General features: G+C 41.9%; 1 protein-coding gene across 1 annotated transcript in view; it reads left to right on the top strand.

Moving 5' to 3' along the window:
* Positions 1–20173, top strand: part of CEP164 (centrosomal protein 164) — a 123653-nt gene that overhangs the window by 47488 nt on the left and 55992 nt on the right. Inside the window, exons 10-13 of the mRNA XM_040325466.1 lie at positions 8513–8610; positions 8687–9028; positions 10179–10310; positions 15236–15440. Of these exons, the coding sequence (XP_040181400.1) occupies positions 8513–8610; positions 8687–9028; positions 10179–10310; positions 15236–15440 (777 nt within the window). The remainder of the gene's footprint in view (positions 1–8512; positions 8611–8686; positions 9029–10178; positions 10311–15235; positions 15441–20173) is intronic.

Genomic DNA, 20173 nt, shown 5'->3' with positions numbered 1-20173 from the left:
AAACTGAACTTCAGTCCGTTTTCATCAGTTTGGACTGATCGTGTGTACAGGGCCTAGGAGTACCTCTGCTCCTTCTAGGTTTACTTTATTTAACAGCCACAATTTGTAGCAATAATTAATTTCATGCATTTCATTTAATAATTTCTGAACATAATGGTATTGTTTGCATAATATACTGTATACACACACACACACGTTGGGGGATATACAGAGGGTTTATTAGAGAAGTAGAGCAGAAAGTAGTTGAAGAGAAGGTTGTCATTGTTTTTAAAAATAAATTTAATACAAAACACAGTTTTCGATCATAAAATTAATCTTTTGAAACGCATAGCCTTAAAAAGGAATGTTCAGTTAATTAAAATTAAACAGTAATGAATTAATCATATAACAGTCTTGTAATAATGACACTAAAATATCCTTAGTACAGACAAGAATCTTTCCCATTGGTTTCTGTAATGGTTCGGGCGAAATCTAGATTTTTGAATTGCTTTCCATTGCAGAGTAGGGATTGCCTCCCGGTTCGGTTTGCACTAAAACATGCAAACAGGCAAAAAATGTGTGCGAACCCTAATAAAGGCTTATATGCAAGTTATTGCTTAAAAAGTGTATGGGGACCCGGGTACTGCACCAGGGGACATGTATCAATTAAAAAAAAAAAAACGTTTTTAAAACAACCGTTTTTTCAGGAGCAGTGATTTTAAAGTGCTTAAAATGAAACAATAAAACTGTAATATTCCTTTAAATATCGAGCCTGGGGGGTCCCCTTAGTCTGCCTGTAAAGTGGTGCATCCTTGTGATGTGTTTTTACAGTGCCGCAGCAAAATAACATTTCTAGAGGAAAAAATGTCATTTAAAATTGCTTGCGGCTGTATTGCCGGCTCCCAGCAAAATAGATAAAATTCAAGAAAAAAAAATTGGCGTGCCCCCCCCCCCCCCCAAATCCATACCATACCCTTATCCGACCAAGCAACCTGGAGGACAGGATGGGGGGGGGGGGGCAAGCGCCCCCTCCTGAACCATACCAGGCCACTTGCTCCCTTTAACAAGGGGTTCCCAGATCCGCCTCCATGGTAGGGCCCCCGCCGACTGACGTAACCAGGTAACCCTAACCCCCTTTGACAGCACATGATGTCAGAAGGAGCGAGGTCACTTGGTTACATCATGGGGTGGCACCGCCCTTGCCTATATAACAGCTTTCGCAGCCATGAGACAGCAATCGGCGGGACGCCTCCCATCTAGGTGGAGCTTCTTTTTTATTTATATATAATATTTCGAGTCCGTCGGGTGGTCCTTTTTTAATAAAGGAATTGTCAAAAACTGGCTTTTGTGTTTTTTTGGGTGAATGGATACCCATTCACATGGGGGGGGGGGAACTGGGGGCCCCCTTGTTAAAGACGGCATCCAGATTCCGATAAGCCCCACGACCACCAGGGCCAGAGTTGTGGAGACGAAGGCCCTTGACCCCAAAGCACCCTCGCCTTGTTGAAGGCAAACGGCCTGATATGGTTCAGGAGGGGGGGGGGGGCGCTTGCTCGTTCTCCCCACCCCTTTCCCGGGCTGCTTGGGTCTGGTGTGGATTTTAGGGGGTACCCTTGCCAATTTATTTTCTTAATTCTGTCACAGGGTTCCTCTTAACCACTTCAATGCACAATTATATACTAGGCACTGACTGTGTGTGTGTATATTTATATATATATATATACATACACACACACTAGATTGCCTGCACTGTATATATAGTCTACACTGACTACACTGTGTGTGTGTATGTATGTATATATATATATATATATATATATATATATATATATATATATATATATATATATATATATATATATATATATATATATATATATATATATACCTGCCTAATCTAGCTCAAGTTCTCTCTATCTCCATCCACTCCAAAACACTACATACAGCTGCTGTGTAAGCATAGTGTGGTGCGTGGACTTGGCCCCTGAGCTATGATTGGCCAAAGGCACCCTGCCTTTGGCTAATTATGGCTCTCCGAGCAGAGCACGCTGTGATTGGCCAAAGCAAGCAGGTCATGTGCATGCTTTGGTCAATCATCAGATGTTAATGCACTGCGATCTCGTAGTGCATAATGGGGTGTTCTGCGGCACTTGAATTTGCCGTGAACGCCACATAATGTTCGCTGTTCGGCTCGAACATCGGGCCCATCCCTATTGCTGAGTTTATAAAATCATGAGCTGGGATTTTAGGGAAGCAATGTTTTTTTAGACTTAATAAAACATCCTGTCAAATCTGAACCAATAAACTTCAATTAGAATGGTGATTATAGTTTTGTGTTGCTGTGCAAGATGGTAAATCTCATGACAAGAAAAAAATAAAATTCGAATTGTAAGATAAAATAGGTCAACAAATATATTTTAAAGCAAATTTAAGTTGGTTTTGTATATTTCTGTATTTTCTGTAATGATTAGGACTAAATAATTTTTATTTTATTTTTTGCCTAGTAATTATGAAATATGGCAATATTTTTGTATTCTTCTTTCCGGCCAACAGATGGAGCTCTGTGCTCTTCTTTAGATGTTTCTAGGCCACCCTCATCAGTTGTGTGGGAAAACAAAGCTCGGCTCTTTGCACAACTGAGTGACTTAACCCCTTTCTTTTTCCTCTCTGGCTGCTTGTTTAGAGAGTTCCATGCAATATTTTAATCACAGAACCTAAAGGTTAACAGCTTGTGTTGTGCCTCTGTTAAAAAAAAAAAAAAAAAAAACAGGATTAATTAAAGATTAATTCCTCGATTAATCTTTAATTTTTTTGATCGATCAAAATTCTTGACGTCATCGGACAGCCTGGACAGTGAGACTTACCCTGCTGGATGCGAGCAAACTGCACCCATTAGATTGAGGTACCTTTGCATCTGTGGAGCAGGAGGATGCATCAGGCTCCATCAGGGGAAGGGGGCAAAAATAACCATTTCTCTTTCGTTCATAGACGGACACAGCCTTCATTGACCTTAGGGTTATGCTTCTTCCTACCAGGAGATTTAGGCAGAATTCTACAGCACTTAAGGTGTTAAAAACTTTCCTTCATGCCGCTCCTCCCAGGGGGCGTGGCTCCCCCAGGCATAACCCACACCCTGCTTTAGCAGCCTCAGTTTGTTTTCTGCCTAACGACAGGAGGTCAAGGCTCTCTCTGGAGTTCCTGGACTCTGGAGTTTTTTTCTGGCGATTTTTTTCTCGCTTTTTTTATTATTTTGTTCCTGCATTTTCTGCGTCCCGTCTCGCTGTCGCCTACTTTACACCTTCCCTCCTCGGAAGCTTCTTCCTCGCCTGCTGTGCAGAGTAGAAGCTGTAGGGATTCTATCGGTCCTGATTGCCCCAGATTGGCCGCGTCGCTTCTGGTACGCGGACCAGGTGCGTCTGCTGGCAGACGCCCCCTAGCGTCTTCCCCTGGGAATTGATTTTCTGTTACAGGGTCCGATCTTCCACCCTGTTTCACAGCCACCGGCCTTAGCGGTGTGGCTGTTGAGAGCCAGGGGCTTAAGGACCAAGGCCTATTGGGCTTGGTGGTCTCTACCATGCTGCCTGCATGGAAGGCTACCTCACGTAGGTTTTTTCCTCATACATGGAAGGCCTACATCTCTGTGTGTGGGGAGATGAACTGGCACTCTCGTACATGCGTTGTGTACAGGATTCTGCTGTCTTTGCAGCAGGGAGTGGTTCAGGCTCTCGCCTTACGTACGGTTAGGAGCCAGATTTCTGCTCTGGCTGTTTTTACTTGCAGCGACCATTGGCATCGCACTCCTGGGTGCGTGCGTTGGGTCAGGGGGTCTGGCAGGTGGCCCCTCCGGTGCGCCCTCCCTGCTACAGTTTGAATTTAAAACGTATTTGTGTGAACTGTGAAGTTAAGTCATGGATTGTGGAAACTAACTAGTGTCAGGTGATTGTATATAGTGTATACCACTGACTAATGCAGAGTTGCAATGCAAGGAGATCAGCTAAAATTAGTTGGATCTGTATGTGCGTTATAATTGATTGAAATTAGTCGATCAATCGATTAAAAAAAAAATCGATTAATCGAACAAGAAAATTATAATCCGTAACAGCCCTACAAAAAAATAATGCTTTGCTACTTCTTTGTGCACCTTTTAATATTTTTTTTATGTACAACGAAGATATAGGATAAATAGAAAAACAGACTTAAAAATCAGTTTAAAAATCTATACATTTGATGACAAACAAAACCTTGCATTTAAAGTATCCTGAAGCCATTATAGTTACAATTTATTGTCCATTCTATCCAAAACGGATATTCGATTTTGCTTTATTTATTTGTAATCTTTTATAATCTATAAAGAATAACGATTTATTTGTATGAAAAAGCTGTACAGAAGAAAAGCACATGAACGCATAGGATGACAATCTTTTAGTACATACAATGTTCCAACCTCAGTGCAAAGTCAACATTGTCTAAACTAGCCTTTCTCAACCAGGATTCTGTCGAACCCTAGGTTTCTTCCAGAGGTTGCTAGAGGTTCTGTGAGCAATGACCAATTTCTGACTTTCAGATATATAACCTTTGACACCAATGATATTTTTTAGGGCTGTTACTGATCAAAATTTTTCTGTTCGATTAATTGTTTTTTTTTAATCGACTAATTTCGATTTAATTATAACGCACATACAGATCCAACTACTTTTAGCTGATCTCCTTGCAGGCTGATTCCCAGTGCAGCTACCAACCACTGGAAAAATGGATAGCAGGATACAAAAAACACACAAAGGCAGCGCTCGATGGGAACAGCATTAAAACTTTTATAGTCTTCAAGTAGGTAACCAAATAAATATTGCACTGGAGATAAAATCGATGTAGCTACATAAACTGTAAAAATGGTGCGAGTAATACCAAACGGTACCAAAAGCAGTCATAAAAACATGTAGCTAAGTATGATACTGGTATAAAAATGTGTACAACGATACCACTGCTGAATCCAGGTGAGGAGAGGTTAATATCAGTCCGTCAGCATGTAGATGTCCCATGAAGGGAACTATCACAACTCCCAGTGGATGGTTATAGAATCCCAGGTTGATAGGGGAAGGTAATAGAGGGAAGTGTAACAGCCCTTGCGTGTGGCAGATAGTAAGGTCCCGCCGGCATGCAGATATGAAGGCACAGCAAAGGAGCCCTTCAGATGGACATGGCAAGCCCCACCGATGTCCGTGACGTTACTGGATCTCCGACGGAACTCCCTGAAGGCCCAGAAGCCGGCGGAGAGGTGAGTACCAATCAAAAGAATTGGAATCGATCAAAAAGATTTTGATCGATCGATTAATTAAAAGTTAATTTGCACAGCCCTAATATTTTTAGCTATCAGTAACAGGAGTAATCTTCCCATTGAACAAAAAAAAGCATTCTTCCCAATGACCACCATGCTAATCTATAGTAAACTGCAGGCATAGTAACAATTGCAAGGGATTCCCTTATATATCAAGGGTTCCTCCTATTTTAAGAAGGCTGAGAAATGCTGCTGTAAGTATAGGGTATACCTTCAGGTTAAGGGTATTCTGCACCTCTTCAGGGTTGTTTTTGTGGTATTATAGCAGTTGTGGCATCTGGTTAATTGTAATGGACCTGAGATGGTACTTGGAATGTTGTGAAGTTCTTGGCTCCTTTGCTATTTTGCTTTATTCTTCTACCTTTCAAGGATTTTAGTAACAAGGAATCCTTTTTAGAATTCTCTGTTTCACACAAATGCTGTGGCTTTTATAATGCCCAATTATGTGGTCACTTTACCCCCTTTGGCTTATCATAAGGTGAAATAAATAAATGTTGAATCCATCTTCGAAAAGTAACCTTTGTTTTTGCTTTCTCGGAAGGGAAAGAGATAAAAATGTTGAAATCTGTGGAGTTGACCTTCAGCCTCGGTTCAGACTAGTGCGATGTGGGAACCAGCGCCATTACAGTGCCAGTTCCCGCATCGCTTCTTTCCCGAAGGCAATTCACACTGCCCTCAGCAAACCGCTGCGGCTGTCAATACATTAATGACACCCCCAGAACGGTTCACAGACCGCAGTGTGAACTTTAGATTCGTACAGAAATCGGATTGCATAGGTGAGAACTCCCATGCGATCCAATTCCAGTGCAGGGAAAAACAAGTCCCTGCACCTTTTTTTGTGCAAAACCAATGCGAGTTCAGCCATACAACTGTATGGCTATACTCGCATTGCTAAGACATTGCATGTGATCGGCACCTGCCGGGTGCGAATCACATGCTATGTCTGAGATTGCAGAAGTCTGATGCCGCGTACACGGTCGTTTTTTGTGATGAATCAAAACAAAGTTTTTCATCATGGAAAAAAAACAAAGTTTTTCTAACTTCATCATAAAAAAACGACGTTGCCCACACACCATCATTTTCTGAAAAAGCTCTAGCAAAGCACAGTTACGTACAACACGTACGACGGCACTCTGTTCCATTCAAGCTCCCGTCTCATAACTTGCTTCTGAGCATGCGCTGGTTTAAAACGTCGTTTTAGCCCATACACGATCATTTTTTTCTGACACAAAAAACGACATTTTGAAAAACGACATAAAAAATTGAAGCATGTTCGAATTTTTTTTTGGTCGTTTTTTTTAAGACAAAAAACGATATGAAGCCCACACACGATCATTTTAAATAACGTTTTTAAAAACGTTGTTTTATTTCATCACAAAAAACGACCGTGTGTCGCGGCATTAACGTTCAAAGAGATCCTCATGGTTTATGGGAGAATTTCAACATTTGGTCTTTTAATCCAACATCCTCAAAGAGATACAGCATGTACAAACCATGAGGGTCCTGAGTGTGGAGGTTCTTCAGTTATTTAGTTGGTAGCTTCCAACTGAATCAACGTCCACATCTTTAAACTGTCACTTTAATAATCCCTCTTATGCCGTGTACAAACGACTGTTTTTCATGACGTGAATTATTCTTTTTTTTTTTTTTTTTTATGTCATTAAAAACGATTGTGTGTGGGCTCCACATCATTTGTCCTGACGTGAAAAATGGGCATTAAAAATTTAGAACATGCTCTATTCTTTTGGCGTTGTGAAAAATGGTCGTGTGTAGGCTTTAACGACGTGAAAAAAACGCACATGCTCAGAAGCAAGTTCTGAGACGGGAGCGCTCGTTCTGGTAAAGCTAGCGTTTGTAATGGAGATAGCACATTCGTCACGCTATAACAGACTGAAAAGCACAAATCGTCTCCCCCCAAACTTTTACTAACACAAAATCAGCAAAAGCAGCCCCAAGGGTGGCGCCATCCGAATGGTACTTTCCCTTTACCGCACTTTGCTCGAGCATTTTTTTTTCACGATCGTGTGTAGGCAAGGCAGGCTTGACAAGAATCACTTCGTTTTTTCTAGACCATTTAAAATGGTCGTGTGTACGTGGCATTAGAAAATACAAATACATTCAGGGGAGACCCTGACTAGTTTTCCTCTTTCTTTCTTTCTCTGTCATGTATGGACAGAGAGCGAGTGTTTGCCTGAAGATGCTGGACTACCTGAGGGAGCAGATTTGATGATATTTTCTGACTCCTGTAGAGAAACATACTGTAATCTCTCACTGCCACTCACTATGACATACAGTGGTGGCGGTAAAAAGGTTAATAGGAGAATTACCACAAATTGCACCTAAAAGGTTGATCACGGTCTTTTTAAATAAAGGACAAACAAATGATATTACAAGATTTGCCTTTTTTGGGGGGGAACAATTTGGGGCACTAGATATAAATGTCTAGTGGTCCAGCCATGCAGGATCAATGTGATTGTAAATGCTTGTTGATGCTACAGTGACAAAATTATGATTTTGTTAATTTTCTATATAGTGGTAATCTGATTACTTCTCAGTTTGGTTATCGTATTACTTCTCAGTTTGAGAGGGTTTATTATAATATGAGCAAAAAGATATGTATACATCTCAAGAATGACTCCCCTTACACTCCCCACTACAAAATCCTCAGGTGCTGGTCTAGCTCGATGCTCTCTGCGGTCAGAAAGGAAAATGAATCGCTGCACTCCAGGTTGCAGAATTTTCTTGTTAATGTTTTGAGCTGGGGAGCGCTTTAATCACTATTAGCGCTGGTTATCTTTACGTCAGTGATTGGTATTGGTATTCTCCTACGATCTTTCTAGGTGACGATTCCCAAAAAGGCTTCATGAAGAAACTAGATTGTGCGTCTTTTTGTCCAAAGTCAGTTAGAGAGAGATTATTAAAATGGGCACACATGAGTGGCACACCTAAGGGGTGACTTATGAAGCAAGGCTCACACTGAATGGAGAACCTAAATCACCATACATCTGGCTGTCTCATTTATCAAAAACCATAACAAATGGATTCTGAACTGTAATTTATAGCCATATATCTTTTATTGTATTGTTTACCTATGTTAGTTTGTCACTATATTTATCGAAAAGAACACGATACAAGCTGTATTTCCTCCTTAAAGGAAAGAAGGACAGCATTTAAACTAAAAGGGAATTTCTCTTCCTTTAGGAAGCAGACGAAGAAGAGGTAGATGAAGACGTAGAGGAGGAAATTGGTGATGATGACTATATGGAACCCCTTAACGGACCGCTGGATAAGATTCAGAGGTGTGCTGGATTTACAACTTTTGTTATTGGAGATATCCGTTTTTTTTTCTTTTCCTAAGACCTTTCTCTCGCACAGGCAAATTCACCCAGACACAAAGCAATCAAGTGCTACTGTAGAACTGGTATCTGCAAAAGAACCGTCAGTAGAACTATTTAGAAATGGCAGTGAATCCTCACAAAATTCAGAGAATGAATCTAGGAAGATATCTGAAACCCCAAAGCATACTGGACAGCTACCAAAACTTGTGGGTGAACTTCCCAAAGCTTCAGCTAGCAACTCCAAAATGATTGTTGAGCAAGAGAAAAGTGCTTTAGAAGAAGAGCATAAAAGGAATCTAGAAAATCTGAGTGAAATGTTTAGCAAAGAGGAAGAAGCGAGGAAACGTACACTGCAAGAGCTCCATAACACTAACATCAGGTATTTCTCTAGCTCAATTACAATCATTTAGACTGAGTAATTTGGAATATACAGTACAGACCAAAAGTTTGGACACACCTTCTCATTCAAAGAGTTTTCTTTATTTTCATGACTATGAAAATTGTAGATTCACACTGAAGGCATCAAAACTATGAATTAACACATGTGGAATTATACATAACAAAAAAGTGTGAAACAACTGAAAATATATTTCATATTCTAGGTTCTTCAAAGTAGCCACCTTTTGCAGCAGACACATCTCTAGAACTGTTAAGAGGAGACTGTGTGAATCAGGCCTTCATGTTAGAATATCTGCTAGAAAACCACTGCTAAAGAGGCAACAAGCAGAAGAGACTGGTTTGGGCTAAAGAACACAAGGAATGGACATTAGACCAGTGGAAATCTGTGCTTTGGTCTGATGAGTCCAAACTTGAGATCTTTGGTTTCAACCCCCGTGTCTTTGTGCGACGCAGAAAAGGTGAACGGATGGACTATACATGCCTGGTTCCCACCGTAAAGAATGGAGGAGGAGGTGTGATGGTGTGGGGGTGCTTTGCTGGTGACACTGTTGGGGATTTATTCAAAATTGAAGGCATACTGAACCAGCATGGCTACCACAGCATCTTGCAGCGGCATGCTATTCCATCCGGTTTGCGTTTAGTTGGACCATCATACATTTTTTAACAGGACAATGACCCCAAACACACCTCCAGGCTGTGTAAGGGCTATTTGACCAAGGAGAGTGATGGGGTGCTGCGCCAGGTGACTACCTCTTGAAGCTCATCAAGAGAATGCCAAGAGTGTGCCAAGCAGTAATCAAAGCAAAAGGTGGCTACTTTGAAGAACCTAGAATATGAAATATATTTTCAGCTGTTTCACACTTTTTTGTTATGTATAATTCCACATGTGTTAATTCATAGTTTTGATGCCTTCAGTGTGAATCTACAATTTTCATAGTCATGAAAATAAAGAAAACTCTTTGAATGAGAAGGTGTGTCCAAACTTTTGGTCTGTACTGTATATTGGGTGTGTGGGGTATACTACAGTGTGTATGTATGTATGTATGTATGTATGTAATGTATGTATGTATGTATATGTATACATATATATCTATATAGATATATATAATTTTTTTTATGTTTTTAAACAGAGCATTGGAAGAAACGCTGCAGAAAGAGTCCAAAGAGGAAGAAGCCAGGATGAGGGAGGCACAGAAACAGAGACTTCTCAAATTGGAAAATGTACTTGTTAAAGAGACAGAAGAAGAGGCGCAGAAAATTCGGTAAGACATACAAATATGGAGCAGAGAAAAATATCACTTTGATACTTATGGAGCAGCTTAATTGGTGTCAAAATCTCCACTAATTAATTTAATGTTTTGTCATTTTACTTCTTTCAGCCCATTTATGAAAAACCCTGAATGAATGTTGATCTAATGCATACATTAATATACATAAAATATATGCCATTTCCCCTAAAAAACTAAGCTTGGAACTCAGGGAGTCACCCACCTAGAGTTTCCTACTCCCTGAAATCTCTTCCCTGTCTGGGACCCAATACGTGTACCAGCTTAAGGCTGCAGACTGAGAAGGAGAGAGCCTGTGCTTGCTGTGTGCATATCTGAAGGGGGGTTTAGGAGCCCACTGTAGAAAAAGTATATTAAAAGTAGTAAAGTTTGAAGTAATTAGCTGCTGGTCCTGACAAGTTCTTTTGTCACTGTGGGCTTCCTGTGATAAGGTGACAATGCCAACCAAGCTTCCAATGCAGCATTAACGTAATCAAGTTGGTGACCATTTCTGCTGGGGACCTTAGTGCCAGGGCACAACGTGCCTTATAACCTCCTCATTGTCAGCCCATGCCTGTGCTTCACTCAGCAATTCTTGACTGGAGCTACTCCTGAAGTTAGCCATATTTCAGCTCCACTTCACCAGCCCATAGCCAATAAATGGACTCCCTTCCAAGATGTTCTGACAACTTTTGTCTGACATGCCTGTTTTTAATTCTACCCTTGAGTATGTATGTACGCTCATTACAATTAATTTACTATACTGTACTTATAGTGGCGCCTTTGTGCTTTTCCCTCATCTATTCCAAGAGCTTCTTATCTTCACTTGGCTGCCTTCAAGGTGTTTTATTATGGACTTATCATAGTCCTATGTTTTAAATTTTTCCCTTGTTTTAAAGTTTCCCCCATGTTTTAGGCATTTTTCAGTTCGGTGGTCCTACTATGAGGTTGGTGCAAGCGCCAACTCTTTTCTATGTAACACTTTGTCTGAGCCGACCTTATAGAATAACTTCATTAAAATAGCTAGGGTATGCTTCAATACCAACAACTCTTGAGACAATAAACACAACTATAAATACTGGTAAGAAGTATGCAATGAACTATACAGGGAGTGCAGAATTATTAGGCAAATTAGTATTTTGACCACATCATCCTCTTTATGCATGTTGTCTTACTCCAAGCTGTATAGGCTCGAAAGCCTACTACCAATTAAGCATATTAGGTGATGTGCATCTCTGTAATGAGAAGGTGTGTGGTCTAATGACATCAACACCCTATATCAGGTGTGCATAATTATTAGTCAACTTCCTTTCCTTTTGCAAAATGGGTCAAAAGAAGGACTTGACAGGCTCAGAAAAGTAAAAAATAGTGAGATATCTTGCAGAGGGATGCAGCACTCTTAAAATTGCAAAGCTTCTGAAGCGTGATCATCGAACAATCAAGCGTTTCATTCAAAATAGTCAACAGGGTCGCAAGAAGCGCGTGGAAAAACCAAGGCGCAAAATAACTGCCCATGAACTGAGAAAAGTCAAGCGTGCAGCTGCCAAGATGCCACTTGCCACCAGTTTGGCCATATTTCAGAGCTGCAACATCACTGGAGTGCCCAAAAGCACAAGGTGTGCAATACTCAGAGACATGGCCAAGGTAAGAAAGGCTGAAAGACGACCACCACTGAACAAGACACACAAGCTGAAACGTCAAGACTGGGCCAAGAAATATCTCAAGACTGATTTTTCTAAGGTTTTATGGACTGATGAAATGAGAGTGAGTCTTGATGGGCCAGATGGATGGGCCCGTGGCTGGATTGGTAAAGGGCAGAGAGCTCCAGTCCGACTCAGACGCCAGCAAGGTGGAGGTGGAGTACTGGTTTGGGCTGGTATCATCAAAGATGAGCTTGTGGGGCCTTTTCGGGTTGAGGATGGAGTCAAGCTCAACTCCCAGTCCTACTGCCAGTTTCTGGAAGACACCTTCTTCAAGCAGTGGTACAGGAAGAAGTCTGCATCCTTCAAGAAAAACATGATTTTCATGCAGGACAATGCTCCATCACATGCGTCCAAGTACTCCACAGCGTGGCTGGCAAGAAAGGGTATAAAAGAAGAAAAACTAATGACATGGCCTCCTTGTTCACCTGATCTGAACCCCATTGAGAACCTGTGGTCCATCATCAAATGTGAGATTTACAAGGAGGGAAAACAGTACACCTCTCTGAACAGTGTCTGGGAGGCTGTGGTTGCTGCTGCACGCAATGTTGATGGTGAACAGATCAAAACACTGACAGAATCCATGGATGGCAGGCTTTTGAGTGTCCTTGCAAAGAAAGGTGGCTATATTGGTCACTGATTTGTTTTTGTTTTGTTTTTGAATGTCATAAATGTATATTTGTGAATGTTGAGATGTTATATTGGTTTCACTGGTAAAAATAAATAATTGAAATGGGTATATATTTTTTTTTGTTAAGTTGCCTAATAATTATGCACAGTAATAGTCACCTGCACACACAGATATCCCCCTAAAATAGCTAAAACTAAAAACAAACTAAAAACTACTTCCAAAAATATTCAGCTTTGATATTAATGAGTTTTTTGGGTTCATTGAGAACATGGTTGTTGTTCAATAATAAAATTAATCCTCAAAAATACAACTTGCCTAATAATTCTGCACTCCCTGTATAGTGTATATAATGCAGTAATGTGTAATGTAGTGCAGGGGTCTGACTCTGTGTCTGTCCCCCAGATCCGTCGCCCCCCAGTTCAGTGCAGCTCTAGCACAGTCACCACCCCCCCAGTTCAGTGTCCTCCTAGCACAGTCCCCATCACCCCCAGTTCAGTGTCTCCCAGCACAATCCTCATCCCTTCCCAGTTCAGTGTCCCCTAGCACAGTCACCACCCCCGTTCCCCCAGTTGAGTGTTCCCCAGCATAGTTACCATCCCCCCATTTCCGAGTCCTCCAGCACAATCACCATCCCCCCCAGTTCAGTGTGCCCCAGAACAGTTACCAAGCCCCCCAGCTCATGTATCGTCCAGCTCATGTGTCCCTTAGCACATTCACCAAACCCCCAGTTTATGTATCCCCCAGCACAGTCACCCCCCTCCCCTCTCTCCTTCCCTATAAGTACAGTCGGTTAACCTCAGACACATATCAGCAGCATGTCAGGTTTCTTTTCTTCTGAGATCAGTATGACATCACCGCCCCACCTTCCAGTGAATCCAAAGCTTCCCCCAGAGTCACCAGCAGATCCCGAACAGCAACAGGCAGTGGGAAAAGGACATCAGGAAACGGGCAGCGGGACATTAAGGGGCACACGGCACAGCAGTCATTTTTGGGTTTTACAATTCCCCTCCATGGGTGCTTTGTGTGTCAGAGCACAGTGGACCCCACCCCTTCAGGGCCTGTGTGCACTCATGCAACCCATTGCAACCATGGATGATACGCCCCTGCATTTTTGTAAACAGCAGGGTTTACTTCTACTTTAACAACCAAAATTAGAAAGAAAATCTGTGTGAATCAGTTGGTCAAATGACCGGTAAATCCTGTTTTTGATTATTCTTTTGAAAAAGGTTATTTTATGTATTACTATGTCATTATTTTGGATTTCTTGTTTAAAGGGGTTGTAAAGGAAATTTTTTTTTTCCCTAAATAGCTTCCGTTACCTTAGTGCAGTCCTCCTTCACTTACCTCATCCTTCCATTATGCTTTTAAATGTCCTAATTTCTTCTGAGAAATCCTCACTTCCTGTTCTTCTGTCTGTAACTCCACACAGTAATGCAAGGCTTTCTCCCTGGTGTGGAGAAAGCCTCTTGAGGGGGGATGGGGCGAGCAGGAGGGTCAGGACGCTCTCTACTTTGCAGATAGAGAAAAGAGCTGTGTGTTAGTGGGCATCCTGACACTCCTGCTCGCCCCCTCAAGAGGCTTTCTCCACACCAGGGGGAAAGCATTGCATTAATTACTGTGTGGAGTTGCAGACAGAAGAACAGGAAGTGAGGATTTCTCAGAAGTAATTAGGACATTTAAAAGCATAATGGAAGGATGAGGTAAGTGAAGGAGGACTGCACTTAGGTAAAGGAAGCTATTTAGGGAAAAATGTTTTACCTTTACAACCCCTTTAACGAGCACAGTAGAGATTTTTGTGGCATTTAGGTGTTCTAATATTTTATTTCTATTTAATCTATGTTACAGGATAAGTTTACCTTTCATAACATGTCACATGTTAGGCCGCGTACACATGGTCGGTCCATCCCATGAGAACGGTCCGAAGGACCGTTCTCATCGGTTAACCGATGAAGCTGACTGATGGTCTGATGTGCCTACACACCATCAGTTAAAAAAATGATCAAGTCCAACGCGGTGACGTAAAACACAACGACGTGCTGAGAAAAATGAAGTTCAATGCTTCCAAGCATGCGTCGACTTGATTCTGAGCATGCGCGGGTTATGAACCGATGCTTTTGCGTACTAACCGTCGGTTTTGACCGATCGGTTAGGCGTCCATCGGTTCAATTTTAAAGCAAGTTCTAAATTTTTTGACCGAAGGATAACGGACCGATGGGGCCCACACACGGTCGGTTTGGACCGATGAAACTGAACTTCAGTCCGTTTTCATCGGTTTTGTCCGATCGTGTGTACAGGGCCTCACACCCATATTTAGGGTGTAACCTATTACTGCTGCAGCTGCCCCTGAACGCCCTCGTCCTTTTTGCTTTACACAGGCTCCAAATAAAAAAAAAAGATTCACATTTGCAAAACGATGTGCATTTAATATTTTTGTTGAAAAGATGAACTTATTTAGATAAAATAGAGTTGAAATCTTTTTAGCTGCTATTGACAATATCTGCACTTTCCTGAGGGTTTTGAAAATGATTTCTCAGTCTCAATAAGATGGTTTATACTTGGTACCTTTTTCCTTTTCTTTTTTTTTTCTACAGGAAACAAGAGTTGACAACTAGAGAAGAACACAGACAGACATTAGTAAAATTGGAGGAAGAACTTTTGCAGGAAAGAAATGTCTTCTCTGAAAAATTTAAACTAGAAACAGAAAATCTATTACAGCAAGAGAAAACGACTATCTTGCGTGAAAGAGAAATAGCACTTAAAGAGCTGAGTACTAGGCTCGAACAGGAAACTAGAATGGTAAGCAATTCCTCATGTTTGGACTGTAAGTGCATTCTTCTCAGCAGTTCATTGGGTTTGCTGCTCAATGAGATGGTCACATCGTTTTTTCCTGCACTAGGGAATACCCCTTTCAGCCTATGAAAATCTAGAGATCTAACCTCAATATTTTATTTTATACCTGGCTTCTTGTACCCTTATGTTTAATTCTATTTGATTATGAACTTCTAAGCAAATTCCTTAAACAAATTAATTTGATTATAAACTAGTCACTTCTGAACAAATTCCTAATTTCACTGCGTATCCATGGAACAATTGAGAATGAATGTGTTTTTTTTTCAAAGTGCAGAGTTAATTCAAATATGCCTGGTACAATCTTTTACATTCGGGCATTCCTTCCTGTGATGAGGTCAAAGCATGTTTTGCATTGGCTTGGGATGCAGATCTTTCTTTTCGCATTTAGAAAACCGGAGTTAGATCGGTAATTTTCGAGTAGTCTTTCAGGACAGCCCATAAAGCGTAGAGCTCTTTCCATTGGGACAGAAAACACATTATCCATCAGAGTTAAAAGGCAGTCTGAAGGATGGAACTACAAAAGAACACAGAGAACATCTGAGAACAAAAATCGACAGAGCGGGAACCCAGCTACCGGTAAGCCTAACTCCGGTTTTCCCCATCGTCCTCCAGGACAGCCCATGGGACGATAAGCAGAAGCTTACCAGCCTAGGTCCTGGCTATTTAAGAGGTCCGAGTGATGCTGCTTAACCAAAGCGGAGAATCTGGACCATGTAGAGCCTTTACAAATCTGCTCTGGAGTGACACCAGCTCTCTCCGCCCAGGAAGTAAATAAGGCTCTAGTAGAACGAGTGTTTAGAAAAGGAAGGAGAAACATTTATATTGTGGTAGCATTGCAAAATAGCCTGTTTAGTCCATCTAGGTCAGTGGTTCTCAACCTTTCTAGTGCCATGACCCCTTGATAAAACTCAAGTTGTGGGGACCCCTAACAGTAAAATTATTTTTATACCATGGGTTGTCAGCACCCAAGACAAGTAATTGTCCCCTAACCCATGGACATTTAGCGCTCCCTAAGTCCCTTCCACTTGTACTGTATTGAACCCCCTTATGGTACATTTTCTTTCCCTTTTACCTCTCTCTATCCTACATTTTTGTTTTTTTTCCCCATCCCTCTCTCTAGCCATATTTCTTGTTCTTATTCTCTATTTTTACTCCATGGTGGGGGGAATGGGATGAGTGGCAGTGCTGGCGGGGAGTTGGGATGAGTGGCAGTGCTGGCGGGGAGTTGGGATGAGTGGCAGTGCTGGCGGGGAGTTGGGATGAGTGGCAGTGCTGGCGGGGAGTTGGGATCAGTGGCAGTGCTGGCGGGGAGTTGGGATCAGTGGCAGTGCTGCCAACTTAGGTGCTCTTGATCAATGTCATCTGCTGATCTGAGAACTGTAGTGGGGACTTTTAATGGCAACTATAACAGGTAGTGTTACTCACTTAGTCTCCGACTTTGTGCTGTCTCGTAGCAGTGAAACCTATGCCGAAATCAGGATAGGGTCTCCTTCAGCCTCTCCCTCCCACTTCATATTCCTCACCAGTCAGCAGACCTCTAGTCTTTGCGGTGGCTGCGAAGTGCCTGAGTGGGCGGCCGTGGGCGGGATTTAGGAACAGCCCAGGATTCGGAGACCCCTGGCAAATCATCATTCGACCCCCAGGTTGAGAACCACTGATCTAGGTACTGTAGACTTTGATGCCTGTGCTCCCTTGTGAGCTACTGCAAGGAGGACAAATAGGGCATCGGACCTCCTAAACTGCTTGGATACTTCCAGGTGAGACAAAAGTCATCTCTTTCCAGCAAGATTAAACACCTTTCTTTATCTCCAATAGAGAATGGCAAAAAGTAGGTAAAACAGTGTCCTTCAATGTATGAAATGATGGTGTAAATTTTGGAATTCTCTCTAATGTAGCGGTACCCCCCGTAAGGGCTGCTAATAGACCTTGGTAGTAAATGAAGACTCGCACAGTATTAAGGAAACAGTTCAAATCTATTTACTGTATTATCAAAACACAAGATACATAAATATATATCAACTTTGTCAGTAATGAAAACACTCCTGTATACACTGCCCTTTATCTTAAAAAATATCAAATAAACACAATATATATTGGTGTAAAGTCCTCTTAGTTGTGAATGAACACAAATATTAACTCAATCACGGAAACCTATGTGAACTGTAACAGGAGAGTAGACACCCGACACTATATCTTATGTGCCAGATCTCTCCCTTCTGCCTCCTCAACTCACAGGCCAGCAAATCCTGCACAACGTGGAGAAACAGTATAAACAATATTATATTTAATAGGACGGCTCCCTTTAGCTGTTCAATGCAATTACAGCAGATGAGGGGAGAAGATGATAAAACTGTTAAAAATGGTATTCTTTGAAATCCAGATATCTTCACCTAGCCTTTTTATGTTGTAAATAACATAATCCAAAATGGCAAGGTGTAGCAAAGTTAGCAAAGCTGTGATTTATCCTGGTAGTATTATAACTTCCTTCTTTTATGATCTTAAAGATGTCATCTGATGTGGCTACTGAAATCAGTAATGTGTACCGAGCATAGGCATCTGCTTGCTGTGTCGTTATAGAATAGGATTTAACTTCTGTGGGACTACAAGTACCACCAGCTAAACTGTGTGGGTGATGTTTAACAGCAGTGTCCTTAACTATAACATGGGCAATGCCCGCTCACCACTCTGGAACTCAGATGGATTAGATAATGGTGCAGATGATAAGATTCCAGCCGGAACTCCACTCTCTGTATCTTGTCTCTGGATAATGGAGTCAGCCGCGCCTCACTTTAGCCCACTGAAATCTGAATTGCAAGCGCCTCTGGATGACCTGTAACACCCTCTGGTCTAGTGCACTGAAGAAGCGATGCTGTCCGCAGAGATCCCTCTGGGTATAGCTGCCTGGCTCCCTACTGTGTAGGCCAGGAATCGTCAGCAAACTCCTTTGGCCTATTACTATATTTAAACTCCAAAGTTCCCAAGTGTGAACCAAAATATATTAAGTACATCTATCTATAGCTGTATACATCTACAAATATAGCTACAAAACTCTAAAGTTCCAGTGGTTTTCAAAACTAGTGAGATTACACAAAATAATATATATTTTTAACCCCTTAGTGCAAAAAAAAAAAAAAATATATACAATTTAGGATATAAAGTAATGAGAACAAAAAGGACTAACAGCTTGAAGAAAATTAAAGTGGTAGTAAAGGTAGAATTTTTTTTTTCCCCCTAAAGCATTCTATCCATTAACGTAAAAAACCTTCTGTCTGCAGTCCCCACCCCCGCCATCCTTATATTAACTGACAACGAGCCCAATGTCGATCCAGTGCTGCGCCCTAAAGCAACGGCTCTGTCCACATCCTCACTGTCAATCCACAGCCTGTGAGAAAAGAGTGGGGGGCTTGGCCATGTTCTGTGTGTCTATGGATACATAGAGCGTGGCTTGAGAACCTCAACTATCGGAATCTATTGTAAGTCTGGGTCCTGCTGCTGCTATTGCTTTTAAAACACAAAAATGTGCTTTGTAAATGTGCTAGAGCTACTCGTCTAAAAGGAAGATAGGGAAATGCAAGAGAACTTCCCACCATTTCATAAATGGGCTACAAGATGCAGGACGCAGTTTGGAGTATTGTAGGAATTTATTAGATAAATAAAGCACCTTTAGTGCCCTTGCCCACTGTATTCAATCCTAAAGTAACAAACCAAGATAGGTGCTAGAGTAAGGAATTTTGGTTAGGACTAGGTAAATTTAGGCAGGCCTGTTTGTTTTGATTTGTTCTGGGCTGGGAGTGGCTCAAGGTAGCAGCTGGTGACTGACAGGCAGCATCACTGAGACCTCCCACTTTTTTTTTGAAGATTCTGGAAAGAGAGGAGAGGTAGATCTATCTGGTGTATTCTAAGGAGCCCTCACCAATCCCCAACCTGGATTCACAGGGCGCAGGCCTCCTAAAATACACAGGGTCAGTCCATCTCGTGAGGAGTTGAGTTGTTCAAAGCTTTGGAGATGGAATTCTAGGCTGTCAGAGCCTTTGAGAGAGCTCCCCAGTCTGGGGGAGGGGGGGAGTGGACGGGGCCCTTCAAGAAATCGTGGAGGTGTCCTGGACAGGAGGGACAAAAGGAGCAGGAGAGAGCATTGCCAGGCAAGTCTCCAGATAGAGGAACAACTGGTCACAGCCAGGAGGGCTGGTGAGTGACAAGCACAGTCTGGAGGACAGGGGAGGCATGCCTGAGAGGACTGGGAGCATACAGTCTAGGATGGGTGCAGAGCCAGTGGAGTGGACTGTGGTGTCATATGTAGTGGAGAAGGACAGCTGCAGCCAGAAGGCCGGCAGGGCCTGAATAAGGCATACTGGGCTCAGTAGCCGAAGTTAGGACAGCTAGCACCATAAACTTTGTATTGCTACACTATAGGCAGTGGCTAAGGCCTGACTGAGCCAGTGTCAGGCCTAAACATGTGATGCTAGCTGTACCTGGAAGCTAAAGCAAGTAAAGTGCTGAAGGAGCTGGGGAGTGATAGTCTGCAGTAAAGATTAGCGTGTATATACAGGAGTGTATATAGTTGGTCCCAAGCCAATTTCCACTATCTGCAATGGGCATCTCATAATTCCTTTACCCCATCTAAATTCAATCCCCTCAATAAAAAAAACAAAAAAAAACAAAGCACATGGACTGTTTAT

The sequence above is a fragment of the Rana temporaria genome, chromosome 10 (genome assembly GCF_905171775.1).
Source record: "Rana temporaria chromosome 10, aRanTem1.1, whole genome shotgun sequence".
NCBI classification, from domain to species: domain Eukaryota; kingdom Metazoa; phylum Chordata; class Amphibia; order Anura; family Ranidae; genus Rana; species Rana temporaria.
Note: the sequence above shows the minus strand (reverse complement) of the source record. Positions and strands in the feature narration are given on the sequence as shown.